This window comes from Notothenia rossii, assembly GCF_949606895.1.
Source record: "Notothenia rossii genome assembly, chromosome: 5".
NCBI lineage: Eukaryota > Metazoa > Chordata > Actinopteri > Perciformes > Nototheniidae > Notothenia > Notothenia rossii.
This window is the reverse complement of record NC_136903.1, coordinates 14,950,101-14,969,968: the sequence shown is the minus strand read 5'-3', so window position 1 is coordinate 14,969,968 and position 19,868 is coordinate 14,950,101. Positions and strand designations below refer to the sequence as shown.

Genomic DNA, 19,868 nt, shown 5'->3' with positions numbered 1-19,868 from the left:
TAAAACCATATTAAACAATGCAGTCAAGCCTTAGTTGTGTTGTGTGACTTATCCTCTGGCTTTGTTTACTGGAGGGAGGCAGCAACCAACTGCTGGAGAGGAAGGAACATTTATCTTCCCTTGTATTATTAAAAACACTCTGTTCCCCGGAAATAGTCCCTTACTTTATTCTAATGATTTCTTAAAAATATTTAAAAGTTTTTTGACATTATTACATAATTAAAAGTACAGGAAACATTAAAGCCACTGTCAAACATGTCTTTAAGTTCAGTGGGCGGGGCGGAGAATATTCTGACATGGAAATCATTGGTTGATTCAAAAATATGTGCTGGCGCTGTAACTACGCCCTAAACCTACATTGATTCGCTCGATTTGTTCACCCGTGAACTCGCTATTGTTCTGAAGGCACGGTCCGCCCTCCCGGACAAGTTGAGAAAAATCGAACAACCCCTCAAACGTCACTGAGCCTCGCATTTTAATTGGCTGGTGGTGGAGTTTTGAACAATTTAAACGGTTTCAGCGGGTTTGCGGGGAGCTGTGTGTTTCCATCTTCCTTTTGAGAGTTGACACACGACACGATAAGTAAAAGAATGGGAAGATTTTAAGACTTTTATATGCACGTCAATATGCAATTGATTTAGCTTTTAAAGCGGACAAACGAGTATCGGTTTTACTTTTTTAAGAGACTTGGACATCTAAGGTAAGGCTATGTATATTTGACATCAAGGAAAATACCTTTAGCTATTTGTACGTTAGCTCAACCGCCTTACGTCGTAACGTTAGCATTTTAAACCATTACAGAGCACTTGTATGAAGAATAATGTCATCAACTTAAATTAAATATTGGAGTCTGTTGCAACACTATTAGTTTAACTTGATTTGAATTTAGGTGTTGCAGCCTCGATGGTTGCAGATCAGTGTTTCATGCTAGCTAAGCTAACGTGTTACCTGGGAAACGTTACCGTTGTTAACAAATTCAAACGTTTCCGTTTATATGAGGCGTATCTTAAAGACTTACTAATGTCAAATAACTGCAAGCGTTATGTTGTTGTCGACCATCCTGATAACTAATAACAATTTGCTACAACCTGTGCTAATGCGTCCGCACCGATTACATACAAAGACAAAATGGATCTAAAAAACAAAGCAAACTAAAATTACGTAGATTGATGCCGACAATTTCCTGAAATGAGTCAATGATATGTTTCTGATTATGATGAGTATTCATTTATGAAATCAAAGTTCTTATGTGACAGTTCGCATAGAACTGGCTGTGAATACCCTTTGACTGTTAGGTAACGTTTGCTTGAATGTGTGAGTGTTGACCATAGACTGTATGGTGTTGACAAAGAAAACTAAAAGCCAACTGTTTAAAGCTGTTAACTTTGAAATTGAGCTTTATATTTGTTTTTTGTATTCGAGGACAATTGATCAAACAGACAATGTCGTTTTGCATTGTTGCTATAATGGAAGATACAATATTTAAAGCATCATTAGTAACTATTATGTTCGGTCAATTCACATTAAAATAAAAAGGCCCTTTTTAGATTTCCATGTTTTCTGTCTATAATGGCTGCAGCATTTGTTGGTTAGTAATTGGTGCATTACAAAATATATAAATGGATTTTGTTCGCTAGATTTGTCCAGGGTGCCATTGAAGGAGATTATAACAAGTGTCTTCAAGTAGGCATTATAAAAGGAAAACAAAGACTGCCAAAAATCACATTTAAACAACCAGTATGGTCTCTCATGATGTTTCTTGTATCAGTTTATACTTGCCATCTGAGGTGTGTACCAACTTTTGCTTATTTAATGGTGCAGTCTTTCCCTCAGGCTGTCAACATGAACTCCGTACTAACATCAGTACGATCCCTCATGCACACGTTTGATGGCAAAGCAAAGGAATTCACAGATGAAATTGAAAATGTCCACATGGTCTGGCTCGAGGAGATCCAACAAGAAGCCAACCGCATGTTCTCAAGGTGAACTAAATATACATTTCCAGAACTTTATTCTTCCCTATAATTGTCTTTTTAAGGGTTTAGTGAAACAATTTCTTTTCATTTCAGGGATTTTAATGCAGAACCAGAATTGATGCCAAAAACACCCTCACAGAAAAAGAGTCGCAGGAAGCGTCTATCTTCAGGGCATCAGGAAGAGAATCCAGCCAGGCGAAGGTTTGTTGCATTCAATACTGCCTGAGCAATGGGTACAAGTTTCACATTTTAAAGGTGCCCTAGTTTTTAAAAATTCACATCTAACTTTTCCTTTTCAGATTTTCAAAGGGAAAGCGCAGTAACCTTCGTGGCTCCATTGTCAAATCACTGAACTTGATTACTGAAGAAGAGATCATTCCCGAGGCTTCCACCTCTCAGACCGACACCACCTGGCAGCCTAAACGCACAACCCGCAAAAACAACAATACACTACAAACACAGTCTGAGGTGGCAGAGGATGTGAGCTTAAAACCTGAGGAGGTTCAGAACAAGAAGCCAGAGTTGGTAGAGGTGGACAAGACGGATGACATATGTGGCGACGCCCAGTCCCCACCTGCAATACCATCACCCGAGGTTGCTGTCAGCATCTCTGCCTCAGACCGATTGTCTGCAGAGAGGGTTAAAGATGTGCAGCTCTCTCCTGGTCGTTCAGCTGCCAAGATTGCAATAGCGGGCGCAGCTCGGAGCTCACGGCGGAGCTCACGGCGGAGCTCTGTGCGCTGCTCCCTCAAAGTACGCCACTCTCTGGCCGGTCTGCGGCACAGTATGACCCAGGAGTCTGTTCGCCGCGCCTCGCGTCGCTCCATGCTGAAGAGGCAGGTGTCTCGTATGGGTAATTCCATATGTAGCAGCAACATTGATGGTGAGAAATGAGCTTCATTTGGTTTATAATTACATAAAACGCAACAAAAATAGAAACTCTCTGTGGACGGTGATTAATGTGTATATTATTGTTTGTGATTTCAGAGCACTCTTCTGTGGACTCGGTAGAGGAAATGGAGGCGTGAGTAATGACTAACATTTTTTCTGAATGTATTGGCTTATTAATAAGAATCAGTTTCTGAGCCCTATGGTTGTATTCACTGCTATAGATTGCCAGAAGCTGTAAGTACAGACTCAGATGAAAATGCTGCTGCTGAAGAATGTATTGAAACTCTGGAGGTATGAATATGTACTTTTTCTTTTAAAATGTCAAACTGAAAAGGACTTTGTTCTTTGGTTATTGATCAGCACATTTTTTTTGTCAAACAATTGTAGAGCCAGATCATCCAGATCCCAAAACTGTCTTTCGGACGCGTAACTCGATCAGTGGCCGCAAGCTCTGTGGTGGCATTATCACAGTTTACATCTGAGCTCTCAGTGTTCACTCCCAAAAAGAAAACAGGTATGAGAACTCCCCATTTTCCAATTGATCAGTTCCATTTTAGATCTGGTTGAACGTAAATCTATATTTGTATATTATAGTTTTCTAACTAAATGCAACTCGTACGTGGATGTATTTGTGTTTCAGCTGCAGAGAACCATCTGACGGCAGTTCGCATGTGAGTGTTGTGTGTTGTGTGTGTGTGTGTGTGTGTGTGTGTGTGTGTAGCACAACATGACTGCACTGTTGGTTGATTAGAATAACCTTAAAGACAATATCAACTTGTTGGGGCTGTTAAATACATTTTGTGTTGTATCTTTATATGAAAAATGTATTTGTGTCTCCGGGTCACGCCTTAGTCAAAAACGCAAAGCACCAGATACTTCAGAGGAAAGTCCCACAAAGAAGTGCTCTCCTCCAAAGAAAAGCGCAAGTGTAAGAACATTTATGTTTTGCAGAGTGTTATGGTTAAGAAATTATAAATAATGGGGGCATATTTTAAAACATCTCTTTTGTTATTAATCCATAGGCAATTAGACCCAACATGAAGTCTTTCCTCCACACTGTGCAGAAGAATCAGCTGCTCATGATGACTCCACATTCCCTCGGCCGCTCTTCTGTTTTTAAATCCTTCATCAAACAAAACACTCCTCTGAAAATCGATCCAAAGGTAAGTTGAAAGCACTTGACTATATTTAAAGAAACATTATGATGCAGTGGAGTCCTCACACTTTGGAGCACAACTGTAAAACTAGTGGCAAAACACAGTAGAGTTCAGTGAGGACTAGATGGTTCTCTGCTTATTTCACTGATGACGATCAAGCTTGACTCACGAGGTTCATCCCAATGTCCCTCCTTGACTCCTCGATGACTTGACCCAGAAATCTTATCTGAAACGAGCTCAAATAACATAAGGAAACTAATCAACTTATTATTATTATTATTATTATGATCATTATAAATCTAACTTAAGATACATTTTATACCTGGAAAAACAAATATAAGATGGAATATAATACATTGAAAACTATAATAAAAAGAGATGGACAAATTAATTTCAATAAACATGTGAAAACTAAATCAGGTTTGAAGGTATTTATGGAGTGAAGTCCAGTGACAGGTGATAGGCCAGCAAAAAAGGCCGTTGTTTAGAAGTGGCGCTGGAGTAAATGATGTTTCCCAATTCATACCTGAGAGGATTCCTTTGTCCTCGCGTCTTACAGGGCGGGGCTAAGAAGCAAGTGAGGGAAATGAGGAGGCCAACAAAGCAATTGGCATGAACCTACTGACTCCACTGCCTTACAGCAGTATTGCAGTGAATTGAACATTTGAAATGAAATCGTACTGCAACAACAACAAAAAAGTTACACATTTCAATTGACAGTTTTATTAGAAATTAGTGCTTCTCAATATATTGTTAATTGTGTTTTTCTTGAGCTATTAAATTTAGTGTTTATCTTATTTGGATGTTTTTTTTTTCCCTCCCCAGTTCAGTTCTCGTATAGTGGTAAGTTTAATGTGGAGGCACTGTATGTTGTCTGTGAGCACGTTAGGGTGGAAGCTGCAGTAATCACAGATTCAAAAAGTGGAATTTTGTGAAGTACTAGACTTGTTGCATACATGCATGAAAAAGGTCAATAATCACAATAATGGAGTCCGGCATATTTGTAGGCTACATTTGTGGATAGAGGCTACTGCATTGCAACAAAACCCTTAAACTACACGTGTTAGTGGATGGTGTCTCTGATTTCATGAGCCACTAATGCTCTTTCTTTGTACTCTAACAATCATTCTAACCACCTAAACCATCTTCGATAACATCACTGTTGGTTGACTTAGAAACATAGGTTTATCAGAAGTAGAAATTGAAGTAAAACTCCATCTGAACCAGAAACTGTCAATATTTAGGGGGTTCATAAAACTGGTCTCTGTTCAGTGGATTACAATTTACTGTTTAAGTAGATCCCACTGGAGACAACCCCTTTTTGGTGTCTGGTTTGTATTTTATAGGTAACATATTATGGTTTCTTGTCCAAATGGGTTTTATGTTGTCAGAAACTGTTGTTAGCTTAAAGAGCAACTTGCAGCTTATTTTATTTTTTTACTACATTTATGCTTAACCTTGCATAAAAATTACAAACAAAAAAAAGTGAATGCAGGATTTGATATGTTTTACAAGACATAAGGGCAATACTTCAGAGGGAAAGGAGCCGTTTTGAGCTCTGCTACTAAAAACTGCTTTTTCTTTTAACGTCATGCGTCTTATTACATCACATGGGGGAGCAACTTTCTCGGACTCCTTCTCTGCCAAATCCGCGGTAGTAGTTTGTACTTGGTTTGAGCGGTTTTGATTTAGGGAGCTGGTCAGTTTACATTGCATTTCACCATTTGTAATCATGGTGAGCTTGTGTTTGTGCAAGTTGCACAAACTCCAGCCTGTCAGGACATAGAGTCCACAGTTTCCCTAACAGGAAAAGGACCGGAGCTAGCTTTCGTTCCTGGGTGCGTTGTGTGAGGTGCATCCACCTCCCTGCAGCACACGCTCTCCACAGCTGAGGCTTATCAAACAAAACGTTTATCAGGAAACCGTATTACTTCTCTCCCCCCCCCCCCCCCCGAACCCCCCCCCCCCTCCCCTCCGCTGCTCTCTCTCTCCCCCCTCCGCTCCTCTCTCTCCCCTCCGTTACACAGCACTGTAAGACATAGTGTGGAGTTGCATTAGGTAACGCTGTGGTGGCTGTACTGCTCCAGCCGTCTCCTTTGTGTTTGTTTGTTTCCCCCTGTCTGTGTTGCTTGTGTGGGCGTGGTGGCTGTCACTCCTGGCCCCCGGCTCAACCTCCACTCACCTGCTGCAATCAGCTGTGCACCCTCCCCGACTACACACCTGCTTTCCATCAAGACATTTACAACGGCGTGTCAACGGAGGCTCCACAACCTTTCTCCGCCAGATCGTTGTAAAACCACAGTGGTATGACTTCAAGGCTACTTAGCATTATAGCTATTTTCTCATACCTGGATGTTTTAGCGACGCAAGATACGGCTGATGCTTGCGCATTAGTCTCTGTTATGGATCAGTATCAACAGTCCTGCCAGTAACGTTACTATATTATCAATACTACTTTAGCTATAGCCTGATATATGATAGCTAACTTTACAATGTTGTGATGTGACCAACATTAGCTAACATTAACTGTCACTCACCAAGACAGCTGCCCTGTTCTCCACTGGTTCTCCTCACACCACAGCTCCATTTCTCTCCTATGGCCATTATTTTTTCTAATCCTTGGCTGCTCCTGGTCTCTTGGATGCCTAGCAGGCTCATAATTATAAGATTGTGGCCTGTCATATGCATTCAAATATTTATTTTCAACCTCTTCTGTCTCAAAACTAGCATTGTGATCCATGTTTATTACTCGGTAGACCGGCCGCTCTCCCCCATGTTACGTCTCACGTGGGGAGGCTTTTTTATGCTGAAGTAAAAATGTCTTACAAAAACAACGCCAGATGTCACTGTAGTCTAGGGCTGTGCGATTATGGCAAAAATAATAATCACGATTATTTGGGTCAATAATTGATATCACGATTATTTTGACGATTATTCATTGACCATTTATTGAACTTTAAAACAAATAATATTTTACCAATAAACAAGATCAACAAATATGTTGGAGCGCACTTCCAAAACCATACTAAACATATATTAATATGATAAATAAAAATAAATTAGACTAAAATAAATTCAATCAAATATGTTGCAGTCACAACCTACTGAAAACTCCTTAACATAGCCAACATTTTGGTAAAACATATTCCACTCAGTTAAATGTTGAAGGCTGGCCAACCGTCATGGTCCAGAAGTAACAGGAAATACATGTTGAACTACAATTTAAGACCAAATAAAAATGTTTTGGCCACCATAGTCACACCATGCTGGTAGGGCTGCTCATGTCATCTCTTAAAGATTTTTTGCAAGAAACACCAGCCTGTTCACATGGTCTGGTTTCAGAGATGAGCGCAGGCCCTGGCAGGTGACAATATTACCACCTGTACTGAAGACCCTCTCTGAAGAGGAACTTGTGGCAGTGCTGCCACATATGACACAGGGAAAAAAGAAAAGACTCTGAACCCTTTCTTTGCCATTATATAAAAATAGTGTTGCTACAAAAGTATAAATTAGGCTTACTAATAAGACAACTCAGATCTGAAGCTACACAGGAATCTGCTGCAGCAGTGCAATAAAAAAGACAAAATTAATAGAATCAAACTCTTTTTTTGTTGCATTTTAGTAGAGTATAAAAAGAAATGCCTTTTTTAAAATAGAATGCAAGCAACACTAGTTTCTTAACCTGAATTGATAATAGACTATAATCAATTTAAAACAGAACAGATCTTAATGTTTGCATTCTTATACCATGTTGTACAATAATTATAATGAATAAGTTCAAACAAACTCAAACTTACAGCTGATTAATAACGCTATCTAACTTGAGTTTGTATTATATCAAAAACCTGTTGAAATGCTACTGTTATTTTCACTGTCCCCCAAAAGCGCGTCGGCAGCCTCCAGGAATACTTCTTTCACAACTTCGCCGTCTTTGAAAGACTTCATGTGTTTTGCAAGAACGTGACTGACACGATAAGATGCTATGGTAACAGCCTTGCTCTTGTTGTTGTGCCTGGTGAAAATGGACTGCTGTGCATTTAGCTGTCCTTTCAGGCCCCTCCCCTTTTGGGAGCGTAGGGCAGAATAGGAGGGAATTCCGTCTCGTAGCGTTTGTGCACTGTTTTGACATGCCGCTCCTAAATTACCCTTCTTCGATAAAGCCACACTTGCATTGCAGATGAGACAGATGGACTTTGAATTAGAATAGATACAAAAATAATCATCCTCCCACTCGGAGTGAAAATTATATATATATATTTTTTTCCTTCTGCCATAATTGCGGTCTTGCGGACTGTCACTCCTGTTGACACGGACAACGTCACCGAGATACTGCCCACTGCCCACCAGCCACGCCCCGACACATGGGGTGAGGCCGGCCAATCACAAAGCTTTGATGCGTTCAAGTGCATTATTCTGGCACAGGAAGATTATGTTACAGGACATTAACGATAAAACAGAATATTGTTGTTCTATTTTTAGACACATCTCGCGATCGACTGGGAATATCCCCGCGACCCTTCTTTTTAACGAGTTGCTGCTCTTGTTCTGACATCTTCGCTCGCGCTGAACACTCGTCGTCAACACATGTCACTCCCACGTGGCCAAGTGGGCTTTTAGGGAGGGGCGAAAGCGCACCCAGCAAAATAATCGTATTTTGTTCATAATCGTCGCAAGCCGTAATCGCGATTAAAATACAATTAATTGCACAGCCCTACTGTAGTGTATATTTTGTGTAAAATGTAGTGTATACATAATTTTCCTACACATTTATTCACTGGTGTGTCTAACCTGCAAGTTGCTCTTTAAATACGGCAGACATGACGATTCCTTGGTTTTTCTCTAGCTTGTTTAGAGTCACAGGTTCTATTTTGATTTTTCTAAGGATTTAAAGTTAGCTGTTTTTTCTTTCTTTAAAAGTTACACTCATCAATGTTTATTTTTGTACACATAGTCTATTGAAATGTTCCAGTAGTATGAGTCTAATGATGAAAGGAAGATCCCTCTGCGATTCAGCAGTGTGAGCACATACTTTATTTAGCTTAAAGGTGGGGTAGGTAATTCACTTCAGAAACACTTTTTGTTATATTCCATGGAATGCTCTTAACATCCCGATAGCAATGAATATATTAAATGCTTTGACAATAAATACATTAAAAAAACGTCCTCTGTGGCCCTGTAAAAAGCACGACCAATCATTTGAGCCGGCCCGGCTAAAATAACTGGACGGCCTACCTGCCTGTCAGCCTTCCATCTCGTGCTCAAACTTATCTCGTGCCCTCATTGGTCATGTGTGCGTTCGTGTGTGTTGGAGGAGGGGCTCTGTAAGGAAGTCTGAAGGAAGGGGCAGATTTTTTTTTTCCCGGCTGCGTAGTTTCAAATTCTAGTGCACTCGAGCTGGTTTCTCCATTCTTACCCACCCTACCTTTTTAACGAACCATTAAAATAACACCACTCTGCTTCGTTTGATTCCTCACTCCGCCTGCTACTTTGGGTTCTTCTGATATTTTACTGTCTTTATCAATTGAATTTCGAATTGGCGTGTTTCCTAAATCTTTGATTTCTGTGTTCACAGACAAAAGAGCGTTACAAACTGGAAGCACTTCAGAAGAAGCAGGAGCAAGAGGAGGAAAGGATGAAGAAGATGGAGGAAGAGAAGAAAAAGAAACAGGACGAACTTAAAAGGTTAAAACTCTACCTCTTATCACCCCTGAACACTTTAGTAATTTCCTCACTTCGTTTGATTTAACATTGACATGTTGTGTTCTAGGAAGAGGGATGAGAGACTGAAGAGAGTGCATGAGGCTAAAGTCAAAGAAGAGCAGAGGGAAGTAGAAAAGAAGAAGAAAATCGAGCAAAAAATGGTTCAGATTGATGAGAAAAATGATAAGGTATGAAACACATCTTCTGACTCTGAATATGTATTTCCACCTCAAAGCATATCAAACCGATTTTTTATCTTTTGGTATTGTGCAGCGCCAGGCCGAGGAGAACAAGAAGAAGAAGTTGGCTGTTAAACGTCAAGAGGACCTGGAGCAGAGGAAGAAGCAGGAAGAGGAGGCTAAAACAAAGATTCAGCAAGCCGTAAGACAGCTCTATTGTGTGTTCTCATGCAGGGGTTCCCAAAGTGGGGGTCGCGAGATGATATCAAAATTAAAATGGAACATTTAAATAAAAAAAATTGATTATTTTTTTTATTATTATTAATAATAATGTTTGCATAGACATTTTCAGGGGCGGACTAGTGAGACAATAATAACACTCCCGCGAGAGTGCGGAAAACTGAAATTAATTCACTAGCACTCACCCCCCCCCCCCCCTTCTGTTGCTCAGCTTAGTTTGGTCCGTATAGCACTCAATCCAAGAGCCTCCTAGCGTTTTAGTCTCTTCAACTTTAAAAATGAACGCTGTCAAGAAGTTAAATACTCACACAATGTTCCTTTGTTGAATCCAAAGTATCTCTCGGCATGTTTTTCTTTTTCGCAATCAAGCTTATCTTGTGTCTTTTTTTTTTTTTCAGGAGGAAGAGAAGAAGCAGCAGGAATTACTGGCCAAGAAGAAGGCCGAGGAAGAGGAACAGCGAACTCGCAAACTAGCTGAAGCTCGTCGAGCGCTGGAGCTGAAGAGAGAGCAAGAGAGAGAGAGGCTAGCTGCTGCTGAAAGGTTATCTATTGTCTTTAAATCTAACCACTGTGCCACAGATACTTTATCATCTATACCTGGGGTGTCAAACTCAAGGCCCGTGGGCCAAATCCGGCCCGCGACCTCATTTCATGTGGCCCGAAAGAGCTTGCAAGGAATATTATATACATTACAATTGGTGTAATTGTTGAATATTTGCTTTCAATTATTTGCCCTAGACTTTTGCTTTCAGATGTACTTAATTATGAAGTTATTAAAGGAATTGTTAATAATCCAATGCAGAGCCAATAATGTAATATAATACATTATATACTATATTTATAGAGAAGCCAAGAGTGTGCAAAGCTGTCATCAAGACAAAAGGGGGCTAATTTGAAGAATCTAAACTATAAATTAATATTCTGGATTTTTTTTATTTTTTACAATTTTTTGTTTACTAGATAATTCTATATGTGTTCTTTTATAGTTTTGATGTCTTTAGTATTAATCTACAATTAAGAACATTATTAAAATAAATAAAAACCTTCGAATGAGAAGGTGTGTCCAAACTTTTGACTGGTACTGTATATTTATAAAGATACAACCGGCCCTTTGAGTTTAACCATAATGCTGATGTGGCCCGCGATGGAATTGAGACAGCCTGATCTATACGTAACCTGATCCCTTCTGATAAAGGTTTGTTGAACTGAAACTTGCTCTAGTGAAGACAGGGAAAGACATTTGTTAGATTTGACTCACAAGTTTGTCTTATTGACTTGTATGGTTTTTCAGGGAGCGGGAGGAAAAAGAAAAAGCTCTCGTTCTGCAACGGGAACTGGAGAGAGCTGCGAGAGAGAAGGAGAAAAGAATGGCGCTTGAGGAAAGCCAAAGACTGGTAAGAAATTATATTTTGGAACCTAGATGTCTAAAACATGTTTCTGAACAGTGATTTAGTAGTCAATAGGAAATGGGTTTTATAATGCAACAATGAAATCATTGATTCTTTAGATCTGCCTGGGAAAAGCGCAACAGTAATATACTGAGCTAAGTAGTAAATCATTTAGAATAGAACTGTATGTAGGCCTGTCACGATAATTAATTTTGTTGGACGATACATTTTCCAGGAAATTATTGCGATAAACGATAATATTGTCGGCACTGTTGTAAGATCATTTTAGACCACTGACATAATGAATATATAATAATAATAATAATTCAAGTACATCCTTTCAAACAGAACTTTGTATTAAACATTCAACATTGCAAATGAAATGTGAAATAATATTAAAATATATAAATTATATAATAAATAAAATAAATACATTTTAATTTTAACAAATTAATATATAAATAAATATGAGCACACATTGTCTCACAAGCAAAAAAAACCCTCCTTAAAACAACAGTCAAGTGTACAGTCCACTGTCCATACAAAGACCCAGATGCCTCAACAGGCCATATCCAAATCTGTATTTCAAAGACTTCGAGCAAGGGACAACAACATGTTTGCAATGTCGGACAAATGCATCTTTTATTGCAAACTGTAGGGAAGGTGGGGGCTCTCCAGCTGCCGTGTTTGCTCCCAGCTGGGAACACGGAATGGGTAGGTTGTGTTTCAGATGCAGTTTAAGGTTGGTCGTATTGCTAGCTTTTGTTGCTACCTTTTTTTTTTAAACAAATGCGACACACCTCCCGGCTCATTCCAGTCCGTAGGTTCGCCTCGTTGATTTGGCTTGAATCCAAAATAGTCCCACACCGGAGATGGAGTTTTGCAACCACTTCCATTTAACTCCAAATTCCCCTCGAGTGAGTCACATGTTGTCTCCTGCTTGTCTCTAAATTATTAATTTGCCTGCTGCACGCAAAGTGTCCTGACCTGGCTGTGTCATGGGCTGTGTGTGAGCCCCGTCCTTCACAGCGCGCCGGGCTGGCAGCCACAGCCGCCAGGCTAAAATGCTGGTCACATCCTTATGTAAACAAACACGCATGTAAACGGCAATTTATTGAGCTCAGAAAAGTTATCAAGTCCATTTTTATTTATCGTACGATAAGTCAATTTATTGATTATTGCGACAGGCCTAACTGTATGGTTGCATTACCTCTAGGTATTAGAAATGTAGAATATACAGCCTGTATCAGATTTTTTTTTTTTTTTTTTTGACGATGTAACACCACTACAAGCTTTAAGTGAGATTGTGCGTGCAGTAGGGCTGCGCGATTTGGGGAAATAATCTATTTGCGATATTTGTTTTTAAGCGACCCAACGGAAGTTTATTGTAAAATGCGGCCATATCTCCGGCTAGGAAGGTCGTATAAACGTGCTCCCGTCTCTAACACCCCCGCAGCCCGAGCTACGAGTGAAAGAATTAAAATTACATGAAACTTCCGTTGGGTTGCTTTAAAGTCAAGCTTCAGTTTAAGATTCATCCTGTAATAGATGTAAAACATGTGATGGAGCATTACTAACCTGACTCAGATGGTTTGTTTCACCAAACCATCTAGGAAAGCTCCATTGGAAGCCATTTGGAAAAGTATTTCAAAAATACTTGGCCGGTGATTGAATCAATCTCTCTATCACCTACTATCATGGGCCACTTCTGATTGGTTAACAATGACTGGTACATGTGGAGCACAGCACTTCTGATTGGTGTTGATGACTGACACACAAGAAAAGCACAAAAACAAACAAATCGCAGGCTTTGTGATTTGATAATTGCATCATTTCAAATTTCGATTTCAAATATATTAATCGCTCAGCCCTAGCGTGCAGCAGTCTGTAAAATGACGTCTTCCTTTTGGGTGATTTGAACTTTCTCTGTCACGACTGCTGGTACAGAACCCAGGAAGCATTTTGTGCAAGTTATGATTTTAGGGAAAACTTTCTGCAAAAGTTAATGATACATTTTCCCATTGGTTCATCTTATGTAACTTAGTGAATCCTGCAAACCGCTTGTTAATGTATCGTTGGCTTTCATCAGGACCTTCATGTTATGCTGACGTCCATGGAAAGTGAATTCTATACTCTGGGTTTGTTATTCTGGCTGCTCAGCTGTCTGGTTGTTAATGTGCTTTTTGTTCCACTAGGAGGAGCAGCTGAGATTAGCTGCAGTAGAGATGGCTGCGAAAGAGAGAGAGGCTGCTGCTAAAAAGGCTGCTGAAGCACAGGTAAACCTGCGAGAGGAAATTAAGCTGTAGTGCAGATAAGAAGCAACATTTACATAAATATCCTCAGTTAACTATTTCAACATTTCTTTATTAGTATCTAACGGTAGATTTGTTGTGCAGACAGGCGATTCAGCATTTAAGAGTTTACATCACCGTCATTTTTAGATTTTATCACATCAAAACAAACGCATTAAGACTAGCATCATATTTACATTTCAAGGACTAATGAGGAGCTAAATGTACCTTTTCTCTCTCTCCTCTGTATAGAAGGCTGCTGCTAGCTTGAATGTGACTGTGGATATTGAGGTAAGAATGTTGACATCAAATCAGAAAATCTGTTTTTAAAATCTCCCGATAAACATGGAAAGCCTAAAACCTCTCAGGGAAAGCTGTAAGCTGTGTAAAATATACATTTACCACTTTCTTCTTGCTCCCTGCAGCGCTCTGTATTGACCACTCCTGGAGGAAAAGGTGCTGGCTTAAATGTGACCGTGGATTTGGAGGTACATATAAATAATAATAATTGTGTTTCTACATAATGGATATAATTTCTAATCAGAGCAAAGTCTTATAAAGTGTGTTTTTTAACCCTCTGCAGAAATCCCCACAATCATACTCCCTCACTCCAAAGGGGCGAAACAAACCTACTACGTCCAAAACTGCAGAGGATTATGGGATGGACCAAAACAGTGACGACTCAACTGATGATGAGTCTGCGCCCAGGAAACCTATCCCATCATGGGCAGAAGGTAGGCATGATGTAAAAATAATTATGAGCCAATAGTCAATTGTAATCTTTTGACCTATTCCTAAATGTGGTTATCATTATTAACATAACTGAATGTTTACCGGGCGTATTTATGTATTCCCAATGTCACAGTGTGATGTGGGTCTCAAGTTCTGTTGTCTTAAACGTTGTATTTAAATGTTTCCCCTCCCAGGTCACATGCTGCAGCAGATCATTGTGAAACAGTACTTCAACCCTCCTAATTTTGAAAGCTTTTTGGGAATAATTGAAGCACCAAGACTGGAAGCCATCTTTAACAAGAAAAAGCCTCGTTATTTTAAACGCACCAGCTCTGCTGTGTGGCACTCTCCTCCACATGGAAGGAAGTAATGTCTGTTCACTGACACCCTTCAACTTGGACTTGAACATTGCTGTGTATTATAAATGTGATGTGAATGTTGAAAGGTTGGCCAAGTACAAGCTTTCATTTTTATAATCTGTACTGACTGTAAATGATTCTTATGTTTGGGATTTATTAAAAATGTAATCCAGGTTTCAACTTTTGATTGTATTTGATCATGTTTCTGTATTGTTGCTCAGTGCTAAAATACCTGTGTTCAGGTAACTGTACTATATTTACCAGATGCCAAAAATAAATGTGATTTTATTATGCGTCTTTAACCCTTCTCTTGCGTTAGGCCATATCCCCCCTTCCCATGCCGGTGTGTTTTGCACAGTGATATCTCTGGAACCTTTGATGGTTGACATCTCATTTGAACAGTCAAAGCAAATAGATTCAAAGGATGACAGACAGAATGACACCAGGGGTGAATTTCATATTATTTTTGGCAGTAAGTTCAAAGATAGTGCTTATTTTACATTACTGTATATTATAAAAATGCTTGCATGTAGGCTGTGTTTACTGGAGATGGAAATGCTTTAGTTAGTGTTGTAGCTGAGATGCTTCCCGTTCCAATGATGTATGGGATGTATTGATTTGAGACAAGCAAGCCAGTATTTCATGTCATGGTCCGGACCCACCAGTGGGCCCATCAAGTTCAGCATTCACTGTGATGAATATAAAATAAGACACTGATACTGTTTTCTTCAACGAACATTTATTGAAAGAGAAATATAACAGAACGTGTGTGTGTGGGTGTTCAAGCACATGGTTGGTAATGCAAAATGGTGGAATGTCACCTCAGGCTCCTCTCCCTCAGCAGCTTCTATATCAGGGGCCTCTATCTCAGGGACCTCTTCCTGGTCTGATGTAGGCTCATAGTCTGGATTGCTGTTGTCTTCCATTTCTGAGACATCTTCCTCTATCTCCTCTTCATCTGGTTCAAAAAATGTGTCCAGAGCCTCTCGTACAGAAAATTGCCTAATCGGTCGCCTGCTCATTGTGTCAGTCAAATGTAAGCAAGGCACAAATATAACTTCATGAGAGCCAGTAAGGGAGGCGCATTTAGCGCGAGAAAGTGAGAGGCTTGTGTTTCTCGAGGGGCACAGAGCTAGCACCTGTGAGATGGTATGATACATTGTATCATACAGCGCGAGAAAGGGAGAGGTTCCCGTAACGTGTGTGTCTGTATATAGATGTTTTCTATCTGCAGGATGAACATAATACACTCATACCCATTCATTTTCTATGGCGGTCAAATCTGACCGAAAACATCAAGGGTGTTTCACTGTTGAATAAATCACTCCAATGCAAGTGTATATGTTCAGAGGCCTAGTGTGGAGGATAACATAAGGTATTGAGGCAATTGGATGAAAAACACAATATTTATGATTAAAATAAGTCATTCGGTCCCTTTTGACCCGAAACACAAGGGAAGGGTTAAATAAAACGGTGATTTATTTTTAACACACTTGTGTGGTTAAAGTTCGTTTTGAAAAGAGACGTATTCATCACATTTAAATCCTACTAGGATTTTTGACTAGCTTTAGCTGCAAACCATGACAGCGAGCAGCATATACTTTTAAAGTTTAACATCTGATGGGGTTATGGCATACTTGCCAACTTTGAGACCTCAGAAATCGGGAGCATTTCAAAACCACCGCACGGTGGGGAGCTAGTGGATCGCCGGAGCTGTATTAGATTAACATTAACATGTTTATTGTAGTTAAATAGTTCATTTAAATGTAGCAGTTTCAATGTGCACATGTCTTAATAACATGACCCATCCCTTTAACCGCCATCATCTGAGGAGCCACCGCCCCACGTTATGACGGCAGTGCGTGGGTAACTTAACGTCTGACAGTCTTAAAACTTCTGTCTACAAATTGAACTGCTTCAGAACCTGCGACGAGTGTGAAACGTCCGAGATCTACAAACCAGGTACGTTTTTAGCAGGCATGTAAATTGTCAGCTGCCTGTCGGAGTGTCCGAGATTGAGATGATGGAGATCTAGCTAGCAATGCCTAGCAACGGTAACCATGGATCTATGGTAGAGTAATTTGTAGTTAGCATAGCTCGTTAGCCACCTTGTGTAACAGAGTAACTAACGCTGCTAACTCCATCAATAATTAACATTTTAATAGCTTTTTGCGCTTTGTTTCCAATGGTGTCACACTTAAAAGTACATTATATCAGTTTCCCAGCATGCCATTAAGTTATTGTGAGATGAAGGTCAGTGGGGTGTGGATCAATATCAATGCAGGGGTTGATGCAATCAAATCAGCACAATCCACAGACCTGGAAAGGGCACTTTATTCATTTAGTCATAATAGTTCCACTAAACTGGTGAGGTGCATTAACTTGGAAAGGTGTTGCATGTAAACAATTCTTAATATTAAAATGTAAATTATTTTTGAAATCATATGTGCCTCAATTGAGGGCATAACATTAACCAGTCAAATGCTGTTAAAATGTGTAAGTGGATATTAGATTTGCATCATTCACAATTCAAAACTAATGGTAATCCATCGAGTGGATAGTCGAATGTTATTATTCTCTACCCATGTGCCAGTGAACAATAAAGATAATTCTGCACCCTGCCTCCATTGTGGGTGTCAAGACAGACTTTTCAAGGTCATCTCAACACTTGGACAAATTAATCCAACATTTTACTTATAAAATCCTTTCATTTAGCAGGAGTCGCAGTGACACAAACAATTAAACATTTAATAAAATAATAATGTATCGTGATGTCTGCAGTGATATTAGATGGTGTGGTTTTATATCTTATCCTGTACTACTTGTATAATGTGTTTATAACATACTGAATCACATTTCTCCTTTATTTATTGTTGTGATTTATGCAGAAATGAGTTCACAAATCCGACAAAACTTCCACCAGGACTGTGAGGCTGCCATTAACAGGCAAATAAACCTGGAGCTATATGCCTCCTATGTTTATCTCTCTATGGTAAGAAATGCACTAAAATCAATTCAATGTGCATCTTTTCTGTTCAAAGCTCACTGCTCACTGTTGTTGGTGTCCCATTAAGCTCAAAAATGTACAATAGTTTTTGTCTTCTTTTTTTTTTGTCTTGTAGGCATACTATTTTGATAGGGATGATAAATCCCTTCCAAATTTTGTAAAGTTTTTCCACACACAGTCCAAAGAGGAGCGTGAGCATGCTGAGAAGCTGATGAGTCTGCAGAACCAGCGTGGAGGCAACATTTTTCTGCAGGACATTAGGGTGTGTACTACTGATACAAAGTCCTGTTTTTGATGAAGATTTGCAATTCATTGTTTTTCCATTATTGCATTTTGGTGATACGTTTTAGTTTGGTACTTGGACCCTAACTGACAATTTAGTATATAATTATTAATATATCTGTTGGGTATTTTTGTAAAATTATGCCAGTGTTCAATTGCTGAATTTCTTATGTGCATCTCAGAAACCTGATAGGGATGAGTGGGGGAGTAGCCTGGAGGCTCTGGATTGTTCCTTGCAGCTGGAAAAAAATGTAAACCAATCCCTGCTGGACCTGCAGAAACTGGCAGCTGAACACAATGATCCTCATGTAAGCAGCAGAAAAATTAACTGCTGTTTTAGCCGGTGTTTGAATGTCTGAATTTACAGGCATTCATCTAGAAATTCCTTTTAAAACTTGTAACCTCATATGCTCTCCAGCTTAGAGATTTGGTGTACTTTAAAACTGAACAATTAAAGGTGGGGTAGGTAAGTTTGAGAAACCGGCTCGAGATACACTTTTTGTTATGTTCCATGGAATGCTCTTAACATCACGATAGCAATGAATATCTTAAGTGCTTTCATCTGTGGAAGCCGTAGTACTGTAAAAAGCACGACCAATCATTTTAGCCGGCCCAGCTAAAATAACTGGATGGCCTACCTGCCTGTCAGCCTTCCATCTGTGCACAAACTTATCTCGTGCCCTCATTGGTCATGTGCGCGTGCGTGTGTGTTGGAGGAGGGGCTCTGTAAGGAAGTGGCAGATTTTTTCCGGCTGTGTATTTTCAAATTCTAGCGCACTCGAGCTGGTTTCTCCAAAATTACCTACCCCACCTTTAATGGATAACATAACAAATGTAAAGCTTACAGACTGTATCTGGGAGCTGTTCCAGACGAGTCAGCAGGACCTAAGACAATTGTGTACAGTAAAATTAGTTAATTTTGTGGAATAGATTTGAACAATAAATTAAATATTGTTATTCACTTATTACAATTATTTTGACGGAAATGATTAACAAAGACAAATCTCAGGGTTTTTAATGTTTATATATTTTTTACCTATATTATATTATATTTAGATTATTTGTTTTTATTTAGTTTATACATTTAACGAGGGTTGTACGAAATAATTAATATAAAAGGGTAGGTGTTTATGTTCAGTATAAATCTCCTGTGCTTTGTCACTATTTCATAAGTAGTGATTTATTTTGTTTTTTTATATGCATACTTACGTTGAATAAGTAGATAATGATGTGTAAACTAACCTAAGAGAACAGAAAATATTTTAACTTTTGGAGGATCAGTAAAATAAGATTAAACTGTCTTTTCCTTTTTTCCACAGTTGTGTGACTTCATAGAAACACATTTTCTGGACGAGCAGGTGAAATCCATCAAGCAACTGGGAGACTGGATATCCAACCTGCGCCTTATGGGAGCGCCTCAGAGCGGCATGGCTGAGTATCTCTTTGACAAACACACCATGGCTGCCGAGGAAAGCTAGACTACACTGAGTTTTTTATGGTCAGCGCTGAATGTCAGTCCACCCTTTCTCTCTGAAATTTATTTATAGAACATAATTTATATATACTTGGAGCTTTGAATTTAAGTTGACATCCTTGTATAACAACATACAAAAGTAGAAGGTAATTTCAAGTTTTTATTTTTTAATTGAAAAACAAAGGAAACATA

General features: G+C 39.3%; 2 protein-coding genes across 4 annotated transcripts; both read left to right on the top strand.

The window, feature by feature from the left end:
• Positions 1–503: 503 nt before the first annotated feature.
• Positions 504–15,206, top strand: incenp (inner centromere protein). 3 transcript variants are annotated; one of them, XM_079680779.1, is made up of 21 exons: positions 504–700; positions 1,822–1,982; positions 2,070–2,177; positions 2,276–2,859; positions 2,964–3,000; positions 3,089–3,158; positions 3,255–3,381; positions 3,508–3,538; positions 3,720–3,795; positions 3,890–4,030; positions 4,850–4,867; positions 9,597–9,706; positions 9,792–9,912; positions 9,998–10,105; positions 10,542–10,684; positions 11,435–11,537; positions 13,727–13,807; positions 14,075–14,113; positions 14,248–14,310; positions 14,406–14,556; positions 14,749–15,206. In XM_079680779.1, exons 2-21 carry the CDS (start codon positions 1,843–1,845, stop codon positions 14,922–14,924), a joined length of 2,427 nt encoding a protein of 808 aa, XP_079536905.1. In that variant the 5' UTR covers positions 504–700; positions 1,822–1,842; the 3' UTR covers positions 14,925–15,206. The 3 variants fall into 3 exon arrangements, with proteins under 3 accessions (XP_079536905.1, XP_079536904.1, XP_079536906.1); XM_079680778.1 differs by having other exon boundaries at positions 505–700; positions 1,834–1,982; XM_079680780.1 differs by lacking the exon at positions 4,850–4,867 and having other exon boundaries at positions 505–700; positions 1,834–1,982.
• A 1,470-nt stretch (positions 15,207–16,676) lies between these two features.
• fth1b (ferritin, heavy polypeptide 1b) lies at positions 16,677–19,695 on the top strand. Its single transcript, XM_079683579.1, has 5 exons — positions 16,677–16,875; positions 17,802–17,905; positions 18,036–18,182; positions 18,385–18,510; positions 19,522–19,695. The coding sequence occupies exons 2-5, from the start codon at positions 17,804–17,806 to the stop codon at positions 19,678–19,680; spliced, it is 534 nt and encodes a 177-aa protein (XP_079539705.1). The 5' UTR covers positions 16,677–16,875; positions 17,802–17,803; the 3' UTR covers positions 19,681–19,695.
• Positions 19,696–19,868: the final 173 nt, after the last annotated feature.